This window comes from Suillus bovinus (genome assembly GCF_016758785.1).
Source record: "Suillus bovinus strain UH-Sbo-P2 chromosome Unknown EDB93scaffold_8, whole genome shotgun sequence".
Taxonomy (NCBI): domain Eukaryota; kingdom Fungi; phylum Basidiomycota; class Agaricomycetes; order Boletales; family Suillaceae; genus Suillus; species Suillus bovinus.
The window spans coordinates 593956-611321 of record NW_024542064.1 but is presented as its reverse complement, the minus strand read 5'-3'; the positions used below and the strand labels follow the sequence as shown (position 1 = coordinate 611321).

Sequence of the window (17366 nt, the reverse complement as noted above, 5' to 3'; positions counted from 1 at the left end):
ACTTTGTATCGGGTCTTCATGATGGTATAGACACCGATTGGTCGTCCACGTCCTCGGTCCACGGCTGTTATCATCCGGGTTAAAATCCATATGGTGTCCGGCCGAAGAATAAGTAGTCGAGCCTCACTGTCGAACGTTAGAATCCCAGTGTCGACTCAAATTTCCAGCGTGTTTCGGCTAGGAACAAACAGCCTGAGGGCGGTCAAAAACATTCAAAATAGATGTGTGAACATGAATAATCATGGAACCTACATGGTCATGCCATCATCGGCCGTAAAAGCAGCCTCAGGGCAAACGACATGCACTATCCTGATATCAGTCGGCTTTCTAGATTTAGCATGTTCACGAGGAGAGGCCCACATGTCACGGCAGATAGAGCTATGGGAAGTCGGCGTTTGGTATCTCCCACACATCTGACAATTGAGACGCTGTGAATGGCCTTGATATCGGCATGGGATATAGACTGTAGTCCTAGACCATTTCACTGATTAGCCTATCTGAAAAGCATGAATGACCAGGACCCTGCGGTACCGTCGGCACGAGAACCTCTGTTCTACGATTCCATGAACGTCAAGGCATCATCATTTCGTAGGATTCTGTTTCTCCCATAAAGAGCGATGAGAGCAGAATACCCTTGGGTCCGCTGTAAAAACGATGCAGAAGACTCTTCGACTGGTCACTGAGCATGACGCCAGTTCCCTTGCGTAACGACTGGCTGATAAGGTGCTGGATTCCGGGTTATCCATCATGAAGACTCGAATCCCTGACGTTCTGGTTCGAGACCGAATAAACCGCGGTCAGCTCCGGATGGGCCAGCGGCAGAAGCGGGGTGTCCGCCGGTTACCCTTCAAACGTTTGTTAGCAAAAGTGCTTGAAAACTCGAAGGCTCAAAAGTCTCACGAGACGTGAAGTTTGAACCTCGTGCATCATGACCCAACCCGCATTGAAGATATTATAATCATAGTTCTTTGAGCCCTTTTGTCGCGGCTGCCCGCACTTTACGAAGACAACCGAACGATCCGAATCGTTCCCACTGAGCGGGAGTAGGCCATGATGCCTATTCGCTGGCGCGTTTTTTTTCTGGTCTTGCCGTATCTCCAGGGATAACCCGCGGTAATATTACGTGTGCTCATCAATCAACACACCGACGAGTGGCGTATGACAGTGACGTGCATGCGCATTTCCGAGTCGTTTCAAAATTTTGTTTTGATCAGACGTTAGCTGGCAGGAACGAGATCGAACCGTGCTTTTGTTCGTGCATATCAGCGGCGAACGTTTGATTCAAGGTTCGTTGCTCGCACTGGCACGGACGTTATGATGGCGAGCGTGTGATTCAAGGTTCGTCGCTCGCACTGGCACGGACGTTAACGTTCTACGACAGGGATTGCAATCATCTGACACAGGAATAAGTACCAACCTGATACCGCATAGGCGACTTGAAACTGAGCTTGTCCCATTTATTTTGACAGCGAAGGTTAAGCGAAAATTTCGGTTTCTGAAGTCTTTAAGTTATAATTAGAACATACATATGTACTGTCATGAACATCAAACGCAGGAATCTACACATGAGTGTGTGCACTATTAAGTGTGCCACTACTGCTTGAGCGATCAATCATTAGTTATGGAGAAGAGCGGGAAAAAGGAGTGTGGGTGTCGAAAGTCGGGAAAAAGTGGACATGTCGGATGGACTGAACAAGAGAAAATCAAACCAAGAACAACCGACAGAAAAAGGCACGAGGTATCCAGATCCAATGCCATGCGTATATGTACGTGTGATGATGACATGAAATAAGTAGGAATAGGCAAAGAGAGGGATGACACCACATGCGAAAGACGGCGGGCCTTGATAATATCTACTAGATTACAGATGACATCGTTCCATGTGTTTTGCTTTGCTGCGGATTATCTTGAGACACTCATTCCCATTCTACAACTCACAAAATCTATGCGGCAGCGGTGCGACTGGGATTGCGAGCCAGTGTCGCTCCCGTACGTTGTGCTTGAATACTGCTGAAGCGTTGAAGCTCTTCGGGCTTCATCGTAATCTTGGATCCGAAGCCAACCTTGCGAGCAGCACGGCGGATGAACGACACACGGTTCGAGTACAATGATTCGTGGATCGAAGCAGCGCGAGATTGCGTGCGAGTCATGGGGACGCCAATGAGGGCTTGTGCTGCCTGTGCTGCCTCGTGACGTTGGCGGAGCTTCTTGATAACGGTGGCCTTCATTGCGAATTTGATCCAGTCGAGAGGGGCAAACCATACAATATTCTATAGATTCATGAGTAAGCAAAGGCACAGAAAGAACTCTCGACAGATGCACATACCCAAACCCACACAACACCAATCCATCCACCTGAGATTGCTTGGATCTGCGTGAAGCCAAAGTTGGCATAGGCAGCGATAATGGAAGACACAAGCTGCGCGATGCAGAACGCTCCGAAGAGAGCAACAGAAGGGCGTTCCATGAAGAAGAAACCGTGCGAACGAGTGACAAAGATCAACGCTTGCGAGATGATAGCAACTTGGAGGTAGACGATCATGTGGAGCTGATAATCATTGGCACCATTAGGATATGGGGAACCATTGAAATTGACACCGAATTTGTCGTAGAAGAACGTAGTCTTCATAATAATGGCGACCAGAGCCACGCTACAGGATATGATTTAGTCCGACAACGATGTTGATTAAGTGTTGCTTACGTCGAGGCAGTCAAGTAGATACCATATGCAACGGCATACGCAAAGATCTCAAAGAGGTCCCAAGAATCAGGCGTCATCGAGGGCAAGACACGGTCAACCGAGAGCGTCATGATGGTACCGTCATTCAGCAGGGCAATGATCAGGACCATGAAGGGAGGGAAGTCGAATTTGAATGCGAAGGCAAGGATTGCGAAGCATACAACGATACGAATGGTGACAGCACAAGCGTATATAGAGTAGTTGCGCATACGCTGGAAGATGACACGCGAACCGCGAATGGCGTGGACGATGGTGGAAAGACCAGGCTCAGTCAGCACAATATCCGCAGCGCCACGAGCAGCGTCTGTGGCACCCTCAACGGCAATACCAACATTGGCGCGGGAGAGAGCAGGAGCATCATTGGCACCGTCACCAGTCATGGCACACAAGTGTCCGAGACCCTGGAGACGCTTGACGATCTCGTATTTGTGCTCAGGGAAGACACCAGCGAAACCATCGGCGTCCAAAATCATCTCGTCAAGTGACAAGTGTTTGCCACCAGGCGCCGGACCGTCCTTGAGAACCTTGGCGGGATACATGTGGTCACCGAGACCAAGACGACGTCCAGTCTCCTTCGCAATCGCAAGCTGGTCACCTGTAACCATCTTCACCTTCACACCGAGAGCGAGAGCATCGTCGATGGTCTGCTTGGTGTCTTCACGAGGGGGATCGAAGATGGCGAGAAGACCAATGAGCTCGAAACCGTTACCTTCACCTTCTGGGTCTTGGTGATCAAGCTCCTCGTACGCGACAGCGAGGGCACGAAGACCACGAGTAGCGAATTCCTCGACATCAGCTTCAAGTCTATTCTCAAGCTCCTCGGTCTTGTTGCGCGAGCAAAGTTCAATAATGATACCAGTCATACCCTTGGTAACACGCTTCAACATGCCGGACGACTCTTCACGGTAGGTGATCTCCGTGCGCTTGTCGACGGGGTTGAACGGTTTGAAGTCAAGGAGTTTGATGCCAGCACGAGCACGTGAGACATCGCCGAGAGCCTGAACAACAGCCGAGTCAATAGCATCCTGGTTCTCAGTACGAGAAGCATAAGCAGCGAGGAGCATGACATCATCAGCAGAGAAGGGGCCGTATGTGCGGATAGTGGCCTTGTCGATGGTAAGTTTGTTGGTGGTCAGCGTACCCGTCTTGTCGGAGCACAGGATGGTGACACCAGCCAACTCCTCGATAGCGGTAATACGGGTAACAATGGCTTTGTGTTTAGCCAGTTGTTGGGCACCCACGGCAAGAGTGACGGATAAGACAGTTGGCATGGCAATGGGGATACCACCGATCAAGAGCACCAAAATGTTGTTAAGACCGCGACGGTAGCTGTAACGGAAGCCCGCATAGAGCACGAGAATCTCTGCGAGAACAAAGATGCCGATCGATACCAAGCAGAATGAACCGATCTGGGCAAGGATCTTCTGCAAATGACCCGTTGTGTCATCGTCTTGGCCCACGAGAGAAGCAGCCCGGCCGAAGAAAGTGTTGGCACCAGTGGAAATTACGACACCTTCCGCTTCACCCTGCTTACAAGTCGAACCCCTGGGATTAGATTTTAAATTTTAATGCCAAGCATTGCACCAAATCGAAGACAACGTACGAGAAACACTGGTCACCCAACTTCTTGCTCTGAGGAAGAGACTCGCCGGTAAGAGCAGCCTGGTCAATGGAGACGTTGATGGCTTCTGTCAAACGACAGTCTGCGGGGACAATGTCACCGATCTTGAAAGAGATCATATCACCAGGAACGAGTCCTGCGGATTCAATTTCCAACCAGGTGCCGTTACGTTTGACTTTAGCTTTGGGTGCGAGGGAATCCATAAGTGCTTTGACGGCATTACCAGCGTTACGTTCTTCATAGAAACCGATGGCGGAATTGATGAAAAGGAGGAGAACGATACCGATGAAATCCTCCCAGTCTGGTGGTTGATTATTACCATTTGATAATACAATGGCGACAAGAGCAGCTCCCTCCATGACCCAGGACAAGGGATTCCACATGAAACTCAAGAACTATGGAAGAGAGGTAAATGCAAGTGCTGGAGAAGTGTTTAGCATAACATGCCTGTAGGAACGCGTTTTGTTCTTCCTGCTCAAGCTTGTTGGGACCGAAAAGTTCAATACGACGTTGCGCCTCTTCGTCATTGAGACCATTTTCGTCGCATTGAAGGAGCTTGAAGACATCCTCGATAACGATAGTCTCGAGGTCGACCTTTTCTTTATCGTAAAGGTCTTCTGCTTTCAACTCAATCTAACGAGAAGGAAGATGAGATGAGATGAACTACAAGCACGGCGGCTACTCACCAATGCCATGTCAACATTGGCATCTGTGGGGATAAAGATAGAAATAGAAGCAAAGTAAGATCAGGGAGTACGGTCAGAGGTTAAAAGCCTACGGGTTGGTTTCTCTTCATCGTGACCGAATTCCTTGTACTCTCTTTTCTTCTTTTCGTCTGGAGTTGGTGAGCGGACTACAGGCGATTCTTCGCCTTTTGGACCAGGCTCTTTGGCCACGTTTGGTTCAGACATGGAAGACGATGCAGAGGGGGGAGGAGGGGTGAGCCCTACAGAAATATCTATAGTGTCTTGGGCACTTTTGGAGCGGTGACGAGAGGGTCAAGGAGGATGAGGATGAAGGAGTGGGAGAGTGTCAGCCCCGTCGATGAGGCGACTTTATGAGCGAAAAAGAATGATCGAACGACCAAATAAAGCCAAATACGGAAGCTGCAACCTAATTCAGTCAGAATCATAATAATCCATTCTCGGCAACTTTGACACAGCCGTTCCGTATCGTTCCTTGTCCGTGGATATCGATGCTCATCGAAATAGGGCTCAAGCCAAACTCCTAAACTCCTCACAGAAACCCTTGCAATGATACTGTGTACAATTGTCGTTTTGAAGATGCCAAGACTCTGGCCACGTCCTTGCCGTATTTCATGACGTTAATTCCATGGGCTAGTTCTACTCCGAAGCGCCAAGTTTGCACTACGTGTAATGTCTTGGACTCTTGGCTACTACTACCAAGTTTCGGTTCACGGTCCAAACAGTTTACTGCGCGTATCTACGTACGACACCGACTGCACCAAGCTCTCGTCGATCGCAGATGCCAGTCGGCTATCTTGATTGAACCATTTCGGAATGTAAACATGAAAGGCCGATCAGAATCTGAGAACTTTTCGCTGAAAGCTGCGCCGTATTGGTACCAGGAGACCGCAGTAAAGCGTGTTGGGCAGGTACACTAGGTACCACGTCACTGAAGGGGATGCTTTCTACTACTCAGAGCTTACAAAATTGTTTTACCTCTTTCCGATGCCGGTCGGACCGATGATATTGAGTCGTTTTTGCTGTGGGTCGCGGATGCTATATGGTGGTAATCCGAATTATGTAGTACAATATAGTACATTTGTTTGAATGTTTCAGTCCAAAGTTTGAACTGCCAGAGATGTGCTTCCGCAACGGTGTACCCTTGTTCACATCCATCTCCGCAAGTTATTAATGAAACATGCCGAAGGAACCTTTGAGGTCACACAGGTACAGCGTGGAATGATCTAGCCGCCTAGTTTGAGGGCGCGTTATTCCGCGGGCTCCCAAATATTAATACAGGTTGAAGCCTTGAGGAACTTGGGATTGACCTGCTGTTTGTCGGCGCCAATAATGATACGGGCAATATTAATATTCACCGGTGTCCGGAGAGCCGTCTGCAGCTTCAGAATCCACTCCCTCGCTGCAGTGCCCATACATCAAACACAATCAGTAGATGCTGATGCGCTGGTGTTTCATATTTCATTCTCCACATCAGATCTTGCCTTGTACGACAACGACTGCGACGGATGGAACTTTCCGGACGTCCGTCTGCAGGACTAGGCCAGTCGTTAAAAATAACCCAGGACGACTTGCAATGTCCGATCATTTACTGCGAATTCCTATCGTCCTGTGATGTCCTGCTGTAGGGACCCGGTTGATTGACAGGAGTTGGAAGTTTCGTGGTTTCGGGACTAGCCTGCGTCGACGCATGATCACACGACTTGATGTTTTTACCAAAACAATCGTACACTCAATCATACAAGTGACGACATCCATCCTTCCCTTGATTTACGAGAACACCATAACGAGAACCGGTCCGCAGTTTGAGTATACCCGGTTTAATGCAAGTCCTCCCATGGTTTAGTGTCTAGCTGTGGGGCTGATACCGGCGGTGAAGTTTCACACAGTTCTGTCATCGCTTCAAGTACCAGATCAGCGACAACTCCGGCAGAATTACTATACCGCTCGCCAGCACTTATGAACTATCGCCAGTAAGTGACGTCAAACCGGTTATTTTGCTTTCTACCTCGGCTGAAGTCGGGCGTTTGGTGGCGCATTATGGTTGGCAGCTGCAGCCTAGTACTAGGGTATGTGGGCATTTGCCAGTGGCTACGCGTCCATTAGAGTTGGTACCTAAATCAACAAGCACACGCCCGCAAAGAAAGTACGAAGGCGATGAATTCAACTTAGGTCCTACAAGTCCGAGCGCGGTGCTCGGAAGTCATTTATGTACCATGCTACTAACAAATCTCCCATTAGATCCCAGTTAATGAGTTGCCCCCATGTTAAGCACTGTATGTGATATTCAGCTGTATGTAAGAACTAATTATAGTACTTTGTATATGATTATGCAGGGAAGCGGCCTTAAGTGGTCTCAAGTATGCGGGGTAACCGGGTTGGCATCAACACCTCACGCAATCTAAATGTTCAATATTACTAGATCCTGAACTCCCAAGTCAAGTGTCTTCAAGAGCCAGTGACGCCATATTGCCGATGTAGGCCCACGCACTTTGCGCCCAACCCTTAGCGTCTACCTTACCTTGACAGACACGGGAATCTTTGGCGAATCATGTCCTCATAACCAGGAGGAGGTGGGCCTTGTCTTTTTTTAAGTCAGGATACCCCTGCGCACATTATTCGACACGCATCGCCGTGGACAGATAACCCTTGACGGTGACCTTTCTATGTGGGGTTGAGAGGGATCATCGTAATCAAGGGTCGTGATGCTGCTTTCCAGCGTATTGAAGAAATTCATACTGTATATCTACCTTACAAGTGCTCAGGCATGCAAGTGCGTTTAGATCGCGGGTTTTTGTTTTCTTACCCAACCGATCTGCGAAGGCATATAACTATCATATTGTCGATGGGTTCAATTCCACCAAGCGCCTGCTCGACATCATGTCGGCTCCTACTCATGATTTACTCAATGTTGACAGATGTCTCATGCCAAATGCTTCTGACGCGACAGCGATTAGCTACTCACTGTGTCACCTCCGTCTGTAGATCCGGACCAAACTCTCGCACAATTGCAGTGCATGGCTCTCGCACTATTTTCGCACTCTCCTTTGGCGCGCAGTACAGGTTTGATGATCTCATGTCTATGACAACTGTTGGATCATCAATGCATCAGCACGCACTTGCTAATGATTTTCTACTCATCGCTCTCCTCAATTCTCGTTGGATCAGATCAATCAGTGACTTGTTCTAATTTACGTTTTAAGCATCCTTCAGCAAGTCCAGTTGACTCAGAGACTGTATTTCCATGCATACTTCCCCTCTCTTGGTAGGTCAAACGCCATCTGGACCAGTGGCCAACTCACCATCAGATTCTTACCTAAATCTGCAGTGAGGCCACTGTGATCGGATGGTTGCAAATATCCCCGAGATGTGATTTTGATCGCTTATACGAGTAGCTTGTGAACGTACTGACCATATGCACGCAAGGAACAGCAGATACGTGTATAAAAATGACACCTCCATCCGCCCAAATCAGTGATAATGATCAAGGACGTAATGTCTCCAGGCGAATTCATCACTCCTCCAGTGTTCAATTACTCACGATGGTCGTCAATAGTACTAGAGACTACAGCACCGGACGTATTAGAAACATGTTCATCAAGACTCGGACTGGTTAAAGTGATTCTTACGATCGAAACCGTTCATCAAGTTGGGCAACCCTGCGCTGCGGTTTGACTGGCATGGCGCCAGGCACTGCGAGACCAGTAGTCATATTCGGTGAGAAGATATTGTCATATGTCGTCATATGTAGGAAAGGATTTCGGACTTATTGGGTCCTAGAGGCTATAGTGACCTAAACTCAAGTTAAAGTCTGTGGCGAGCTGGCAGTGCAGCGCATAACTTAGCATAATAACAAGTGTGCACATACTTTGCTTCTTCTGACTGAGGGCATGTCGACTAGTCTCCTTGCATAGTAGACAGACCAACTTAATGAAGATGGGTCGTTCCTTCAACTTGCTCTGCTGGCCATGAATCGATGATCGCAGGTTTTCAAAACACCTAGTACGATAAGGGTTCATACAGTAGCCGCATTACAGTTTGTGCATTGTTTATGCGTGTTCTGCTTAGGATGCCCAGCAGATTATGCGGTACGGGAGTTACATCTGGATGAGACAGGAGGATGCGATGATAGTCGGGCGGGAAACTTGAAAGCGTCCGTCGGCAAGAACATAAGCATTCGAAGAACTCATTGACTATTACTGGATGTAAATATTAATATTCTATGACATCGTCAGAAAATGGGCGCGAATCTGAAGGCGCCTGGTGAATAGTATAGTACCCACCTCCTTAAGCTTCCCGAGTAAAACATGCTTGTTCTGACAGCAACTTGAAGGTGCATGTCATATCCACCCGGCGGGACCAGTGAATAAGGGGAATGGGAACTTGAAGGGGCGGTGGATTCTCCTTTCTCATGCCAGGATTAACGAGATTCGGGTAGGGATAGAGCCTGCCGCAGCAGCTGAGGAGCGTTCTACAGCATAGGCAATTTGTTTAAACCCACGCGTAGTATCTCCGGGGATAAACATAGTAACCGCTTCCCATGGATGGCCCCTTGCCAACATAGTAGCCGACTGTTCCGGGGACACGAAGTGACTTTCCCATCGCACTCCCAGCTGATTCTTTTCATTTGTCTTTTCGCTTACTGCAGTCAACCACCATATAGCCTCAGATAGCCTTCCATCAGAGTCACAGAAAAGCCGTAGACTTCTTGTAATTTGTGTGAGAGACTGTGAGTCCTTCAGTGATTGGCGGGCCGGTGGAAATGGACTTCATGTGTGGATGGACTTCTGTCCGTTCTTGATCCACTTGTACCACAGGTTGCAATGCATATGCTAATCACAACGTGGCCATAGAGCGTGTTCACTAATACCTGTGTACAGCCATGTCAAGTATGGCGCCCGAATTGAAATTCACGACGTTGGAAGAAATCGACGAGGTGCGAGGCTTGCATACCATATGACCGTCCCGTAGCTCAACGGAACGCGCTCCAGATCTATTCCACCCTCAACAAGACCTTCCGGTCAGGCAAGACTAAACCTATTGCATTCAGAAAGGTTCAGATCCTGCAACTTGGTTACCTTCTGCAGGACAACCTCGAAAGATTCAAAGAGGCCTTGGCCATTGACCTTGGGAGACCTTCGTTAGAATCTTCATTGTAAGCACTGTTTCGGTTACCGCGTATGAAACTCGCTTACCTGAACTCCAGCCTTGAGCTTGACTCGACTATAAGTGACTGTAAGATCGCTTATGACCGGGTGGAAAAGTGGGCTCGAACCGAAAAGGCACCTTTCAATATCAAATTTGCTGCTTTCCGTCCAGTTATTCGCAAGGAGCCAAAGGGTGTTGTGCTATCCATTAGCCCATTCAACTACCCCGTATGGCTTGCTCTTGGACCCGTCGTATGTTCCTTTCCGTCTTTCATCATGCTCAATTCCAGTTCATTTTTTCCATTCAAAGATTGGAGCAATTGCCGCTGGCAACTGTGTCGTTCTCAAACCGTCTGAATTAGCTGCCGCTACAAGTGGTCTCATCGCGGAACTTATTCCAAAGTATATGGACAATGATGTTATTCGAGTCGTGTTGGGTGCTGTTCCGGAGACCAGCAAGGTGTGCTTTCACATTTCTCTGATGTATAGACTGCATACTCATGATGGTATATCATGGAATACAGCTCATGGAATACCAATGGGGTCATGGTATGTGCAATCGACTATTTTGGTTGTCGAAATTATGATGCGAGATAACTAGTCCTGTACACCGGGAACGGGCGAGTAGGAAAGATCATAGGCGTAGCCGCTGCGAAGACTCTTTCGCCTATCAGTCTCGAGGTAAATCCATACGTTCAGTGCGATGTCCTGGCGCCAATGTCTTCCTAGCTCGGAGGGAAGTCCCCTGTTGTTATCGACCCTAAGTGTAACTTCAAAATTGCTGCACGCCGTATCCTGTGGGGCAAGTGCGCTAATGCGGGTCAGACTTGCGTTGCACCAGATTACGTCCTCGTCCCGCGCTCTTCCGAAGACGCGTTCATAAAGGCCCTCAAAGATGCGTGCGTACCTTATCACGCCGTCATGCTCAAGCTGTATCTTACCACGTCCGCAGACACGACGAGTTCTATCCTTCTGGTGCTACCAACACTCAGGATATAAGTCATATCATCAGTTCCGCGCACTTCCATCGTCTCAAGAATTTGCTCGACAACACTTCCGGCACCATCATCTTTGGCGGGCAGACCGACGAGTCACGAAAATTCATAGCCCCTACCGTGGTTAAAGGTATTCAAGGTGAAGATTCCCTAATGAGCGAGTGCGTATATATCTGTCTGTGGGAGCATTTTCAAGCACGTCTAACTGGTTGCAAAGTGAGCTGTTCGGGCCGATCCTGCCTATTATGGCTGTGGACGATGTTGATGCAGCAATTGCATACATCAATGCTCAGTGGGTTGACCGTCTATTTACATGTTGGCATCAGACTGAATTTTGTCAGTGATCATCCTCTCGCGTTGTACTGTTTCTCGTCGGATACAGCCTTCAAGAACAAGGGTACATGTTGCTTCCACTCGTCTATCAAGCCATCGTTGTTGATATCCTTGGCTAGTGTTTGACAATACTCAGAGTGGCTCAGCCGTCGCCAATGATGTGTTGTTACACTGCGGCAGTATGTTTTACAATATTCCAAATGAGGATAGCCCACTGACAGTGTTTCAGCTGATGGATTGCCATTTGGTGGTATTGGCCCCAGCGGATGTCGGTCCATTCTTCTCTCAAGCGAGTTATCACTAATTACATGTTTTCAGCTGGGTATCATGCACGAGGTTTTACTTTCGACATGTTCACGCACCTACGTGCCTCACTTGACTCCCCTGGGTGGTTCGTCCATTTCCATTTCTCTCAATTTCGTCCGCCTGCTCACTTTATGTCATACTATAGGATTGACAATATCCTAGCAGGAAGATTTCCTCCTTACAGCGTAAGTTTTGATTATTTATGCCCTTCGGTACTCCCCTCACGATGAGTGCCAGCCCGAGAAACTAGCTTCTCTCCGAAACTTTGGTACCAAACTTCCCCCTCGTCCCCGGATTTCGGCAAATGGCCATGTACGTAGTCGCAATATACACTTCGAGCTTGGCTTATTGAACAGGCCTTCTAAGGAGTTAACCAAACGGAGGTACAACACCAAATGGCTCTTCCTGGCGGTAAGCCTAGCAATTGTCAGCGTTGGTTACACACGTGTTGCAGATGTTGGTGAGTGGGCGAGGTGGTTGAAGGGGTTAATCAAGTTGTAGACTTATTTTTTAAAATATTTCTTTCTGTTTGGGTTTGATACTCAAGGACTACTCGCCGCTATGTCCTTTTCTTTAGTATTCGTTAGTTATCAGGCATTTCTTGCTATTAATCTCGTTCATATGAGAAGCTCCCTGAGGATTGAGTCATCCGGAATCAACCATCTGTTTTGCTTCCGCATAGCAGTTGAAGCAAGGTTATAGTGTTCGGGGAGATGATCGTACGGTGCGAGTTATGCTTGGTCCCTCTATGCCTCGTTTCAGGACGAAACATCAAAACTCACATCCCTGGGTCATCTCTGATGCAAATGCAAAAAATCAATGATCTTGTCTATCTTAGATCAATATTTTCATATGTACAACATGATATAAAAGACTGCCCTCGCATACGAGAACTTCTAATACACGATAAGCACCCAACTGCTGATTTGAAAGAATTTCGTTTGGGTGGATATTTTCTACCAGTGTGAGATTGATGTTTCTATTTATTTACAAAGTGCAAACTCGAGGGGTGTAAGTGATCATCATGGTTCTTCCGGAACACGAACAATGCAGTTGGTCGGGTGTCGCGCGTCACTTCCTCCACCCTTGAGGTCCAGAAGACTTTAACTGTGACTTAAGGGGGAATTGAAGGGGTCTGTGAGGTCTCCCAGGCCAGTACGGACCAAATTTCATCTTCCATTCATGTGTTCGGCGCTGCTTCGAGGTCTGCACGATTTCTGGTGCTGTAGCTCGCAAGGCGCTCAATTTCTCAGGCGATAACTTTGACAGGGGCGATGACGCTAATAGTAGCATGTCTGCAAGCGTGTAGATAGGCCCTGTATGATGTGACAAACATTAGGTATCTGCAACTCGATGGGTAAAGTATGATAACTCACGATTATCACAAGACGATGATTCCGCTGGTGACGAAACCTCTGAGCTCGGTGAACCCGTTGTAGGCTTCCGTCGGTTTACAGGGACGTAAAGTTCGGAGGTTGATGACATCACTGAAGTGGCGAGGGATACTAGAGAAGACTTGGGGAGGTGAGGACGCAGAAGATAAGCTGAGCATGTCCTGGCTTGAACGAGGTGTTATATATACCTACAGGAGCAACCTGTGGACCTGCGCATGCATAGTGGTTGATTATGATGTCTTGTCATTGTCGTGGCTTGAAGCGGCAGTGGTGGCTCAGGGTTCATCCACAAGTTGGATCGCCACCTAAGCAATCTGGGAGGTTAATTAGCCTCCGAACCCAATTCATAGGGATAGATATCAGCCCGGCGGTCTATGCGGTGACAAGATGTGACAATCAATTAATCAACTGCCCCTACCTGCCGATCACAAGAACTGTTAGAAACCCAACTCAGACAAGTTGGCAGACCACTTGGCACATAGGAATGAACATAGTTGATCTCGCTGAGACTTGGTCGACTTTCAAAGGAAGAGTGATCAATATTGAATGACATTAGATGCTAGTGAGACTGAGGGGGGAGACAACAGCCAATAAATGTATGGTTGTATGTGTAAAGATACGTGCAAGGTCATGCAGATGGCGGGAATGGCTTTTGGGCGGTCATGAAAGCAGTGTGAGCAAGAACCACATGCCTACGCATCCACAAAGTTCTTGACGTTGTCCAACCACCTCACGTATTCCTATAAGGAGAAACAATGAGGTCCTTTGCAATATGAAAGGCAAACAACCACTAACCTTCTGCTCTTTATATTCTGAATATTCAGGAACGAACATGGCAAGGTCCTCATTGATACCCCGCTCCTGTAACCACTTCTCGATCTCCTCCTGGACAGAAACATCGAGAGTATCGAACTGAGGGCCGATGTACAAGCCCCGGCGTTTCCAGTCAGCTTCAGCAGTGAGCTCGGTGCCGAGCTGTGCATCAGGATAGTAGGACATGTTGTCAACGATAAACGCGCCCTCTTGGCACATAGTGTCAATGTTGATGGACCCCTTGGCATTTGCCTACGCTCAAACATAAGGACAGGTGCAAGAATTTTTCACGTGTGGTCATACCTTTGTGATAGAGAATGAAGCGCGGATGGGGTAGGAGTGGAGAGGCTGGTCCTCTCCACCTCCACCTTCTTCCTGTTCGTATTCCGGCTCGTCCTCAGCGTTTTGAATGTCGGCAATGGAGAACATCATACGAATACTAAAAATATATGAGTACATGACAGGCGGTATAATTTTTGACTCACGTCTCATTGCCAAATTTCCGAACGAGCGTGACCTCGTCGTTACCAGTGACATCCTGAATCTGCGTGCAATGTCTGAGAAGCAAGTTCACTGCCTACTCTGCGTAATAAATACCTCCCAAATACCCTGCTCCTTGAATGTCTTCAGGAACTCAGGCTCAGGCGCGTCAGCGACAGCTTCTTTCTCATACTTGAGTTCCTCAGCAAGTTTTTGTGAAAGGACGACGTCAGCTATTGGTACCAATATTAGCACTGTATCACTCAAAAAACAACTGAGCTCACTCGAACCCTCTGAAAAACGACACGTAGATGCCGAGAAAGCTCTCGCAGCAGTCATGGAAGCCCGTGGAACAGACTGCATGGTCGCAATGCGCAGGTGGCCAGAGCGAGCCACAGGACGAGCCACAGCCCGTGATGAAGATGCAGTAACCTGACGAAGAGCACGGAAAACAGACATGTTGCGTGGGGAAGACAAAGTACAGAAGATGGTGAAAGAGGAAACTTGGACGGACACAACCGGTGTTCGAGTTCTGAAGTCACTCAAAATTTAAGCGATTATTTGGCAACGCCTTCTGGACCAAACAAACGCCTGGACATAGCCGGTCACCTTACTCAGGAAAAAATTTGCTTGCACTGCTCTTTGTATGATGCCTTTCCGCTTCACTTACACTTGCTTTGTTATTCGAGTGCCTTGTCACACAACCTATTTACATTGACTGACGAGTTAAGGAACGCGAGTCCAAGAATGTCGACTTGTGTGTTGTAGCCGACCACGTTACATTGCGATGAACCTTTTGGATGTGCATGAAAACGTTGCCGCAGCGAGCAAAGTAATTTTTATGTTTTGCAAACCCTCTTTCACTGACTGACCATAGCTTTTGAAAATCAATTTAAATAATCACAGACGACCATGTTTGCTTCGTATCCTACAATAATAAATACCACCCAATGACCATATCATATATAAGTAAAAGTAAGAAGGCGGGGGAGCATAGGATGACACAGGTCATAGATGTACAACGGACAGAAGCCGTATTTCCAAAGGGCAAGGGTGACAGAATAGAAAATTCAGGGACACTCAAAATAACTGTGGGTAACATACGGGGAGGTTCGAGAATGAAAAATACTTTGCCTCCGGCGGCTTTTTGACCATAAACAGGATCGCGTCACACGATCTGCATCCTTTCCACACGTTATCATCTTCATCGAGACCTTGTTGGTGGTCAAAGAGCGTCGGAGTGTCTGAAAGTTTTCAGAATAGTACGTAGGAGGCAAAACAAAATCACATCGAACATGCATTTGAAACTGAACAATTAGAAAGCAGAGCTCGCAAAAAAAAGATAATAGCAGTGCGAAAGCAGGGAACTGTATGCAGCAAGAGATCCAGTGATATTCATGCATCACCAATCTCAGCTGGGCTGCCGTGGCCAGGTTCTGAGGTCTGGTCGCTCCCTCCCGTCGTTCCGCTTGAAGTTGAAGACTCCTGCACGACAGCAGCGACCTTAGTCTTCTTCGCTTTCGGTCGTCCCTCTTTCCCCGCCCTAGTTCTCTTCTTTGAATTTGTTTTAGGAGCAGGCGGCGGGATTTCTTCAACTTCAGGATCATGATCTACAGGCGGGCCGGATGTCCTTTGAAGCTCAACCTGTGCTGGATCCATGGCGGGCGGCGGCACGCCAGGAGGGCCGTAATACGGCGGTCCATAGTATCCAGGGGGAGGCATATAGTAAGGCATCATCGGAGGAGGCACGCCAGAATTTGGGGACCCTTCCACAGGCGCTTGACCCTCAGACGGCGGTACAAAACCAGGAGGTGGAGGATAGAAATATGGTGGCGGATAATATCCCCCTTCTGGTGGTGGCGGTGGTGGAAAGGGTGGCATTGACGAAGGTGCAGGAGTTGCAGTTGCAGAACCCTGTGCTACACCGTTCGGCGGGTGCCAAGCTGGGTCTCCGTTTGCTTCATTTGGGGTGGACGAGAAAGCTGTCGATTCTGCCTATGAGTAAAGCAAATACAGATTGATGATATCGTAACGCACTCTCGAAAGTGGCATTATGAGTAGGTGAAGTCGCAGTATCACTGCCGCCGGACTTGTTCTTGCGCTTGTAGGGTCCCCGCTTGATTCCCTTCTGCCTCTCCTTGCGCACACCATCAACGCACGTTTCTGGGATACCATATTTGACACATCGTTCACATGGACGATGCTCGTCGCAACGCTTGCAGGCATTTGCGCAGTTGGTACACTGACATAATATATTAATTAATTTGAAGAATGGGCGCAAAAAATGTACGTCAACGAACCGCCATCTTGACCTGCTTACGCTTGACGCGCTGAAAGTTAGTTTGGGGAGGAGGCGCGTAAGGTGGAAATCCTATGAGTCTCCAACGTAAGAGAAAACAACAAAAGAACGGTGCCACCAAACTAGACCTACCAGGAGGAGGAAAGGGGTACATCATCCCTGGAGGCGGGTAATGATAGATGTACGGGGGTGCTGGGTGTGGCGCGCCGTTTGGTTCAGGATGGTTCGGGTCATAATAGACTGGAAAAGGTGGCGAGTAGGCACCGTATGCTTGGTATGGTGGCATGTGATGTTCCTGTGTCACTGCACCAGCATTCTTGGCTTGATCGCTTGCCATTCGGGACAAAAAATTTGCCCAGCGCTCCTCACAGAAATTTGTTCTCTATGAATGAGCGAATAGTCACGGACCTGCAGAACGAGAACCATGTTGAGTGTTTGATCGAACCGGTATTTTGTGAAGCAGACAGATTATAGGCTCCAGTAGAAGGAGACAGATGGACGGAAAGAAGGAAAGGGAAGAAAGTTGTTGCTCAC

At 48.2% G+C, this 17366-nt stretch overlaps 5 protein-coding genes across 5 annotated transcripts; 1 reads left to right on the top strand and 4 right to left on the bottom strand.

Moving 5' to 3' along the window:
- Positions 1-1943: 1943 nt before the first annotated feature.
- On the bottom strand, positions 1944-5272 carry EDB93DRAFT_1238755 (uncharacterized protein; the record flags this gene model as incomplete). The annotated part of the gene is made up of 7 exons (XM_041451558.1): positions 1944-2270; positions 2327-2651; positions 2702-4285; positions 4344-4756; positions 4809-4994; positions 5048-5070; positions 5140-5272. The coding sequence occupies 7 exons, from the start codon at positions 5270-5272 to the stop codon at positions 1944-1946; spliced, it is 2991 nt and encodes a 996-aa protein (XP_041311239.1).
- Positions 5273-9820: 4548 nt separating this feature from the next.
- On the top strand, positions 9821-12506 carry EDB93DRAFT_875058 (Aldehyde/histidinol dehydrogenase). The gene is made up of 15 exons (XM_041457776.1): positions 9821-10001; positions 10057-10220; positions 10272-10464; positions 10523-10672; positions 10737-10761; positions 10814-10893; positions 10942-11111; positions 11165-11368; positions 11425-11499; positions 11549-11604; positions 11660-11719; positions 11770-11808; positions 11859-11931; positions 11992-12031; positions 12084-12506. Exons 1-15 carry the CDS (start codon positions 9948-9950, stop codon positions 12345-12347), a joined length of 1647 nt encoding a protein of 548 aa, XP_041311238.1. The 5' UTR covers positions 9821-9947; the 3' UTR covers positions 12348-12506.
- Positions 12507-12865: 359 nt separating this feature from the next.
- EDB93DRAFT_874943 (uncharacterized protein) lies at positions 12866-13665 on the bottom strand. Its single transcript, XM_041457775.1, has 3 exons — positions 13429-13665; positions 13223-13361; positions 12866-13162 (listed from the first exon to the last, which is right to left on the bottom strand). The coding sequence occupies exons 2-3, from the start codon at positions 13329-13331 to the stop codon at positions 12918-12920; spliced, it is 354 nt and encodes a 117-aa protein (XP_041311237.1). The 5' UTR covers positions 13332-13361; positions 13429-13665; the 3' UTR covers positions 12866-12917.
- A 67-nt stretch (positions 13666-13732) lies between these two features.
- EDB93DRAFT_1326170 (mitochondrial glycoprotein) lies at positions 13733-15052 on the bottom strand. Its single transcript, XM_041455053.1, has 6 exons — positions 14818-15052; positions 14651-14766; positions 14539-14597; positions 14357-14492; positions 14036-14305; positions 13733-13980 (listed from the first exon to the last, which is right to left on the bottom strand). Exons 1-6 carry the CDS (start codon positions 14990-14992, stop codon positions 13933-13935), a joined length of 804 nt encoding a protein of 267 aa, XP_041311236.1. The 5' UTR covers positions 14993-15052; the 3' UTR covers positions 13733-13932.
- An 876-nt stretch (positions 15053-15928) lies between these two features.
- Positions 15929-17169, bottom strand: EDB93DRAFT_1238752 (uncharacterized protein; the record flags this gene model as incomplete). The annotated part of the gene is made up of 4 exons (XM_041451557.1): positions 15929-16491; positions 16571-16775; positions 16834-16904; positions 16965-17169. The coding sequence occupies 4 exons, from the start codon at positions 17167-17169 to the stop codon at positions 15929-15931; spliced, it is 1044 nt and encodes a 347-aa protein (XP_041311235.1).
- Positions 17170-17366: the final 197 nt, after the last annotated feature.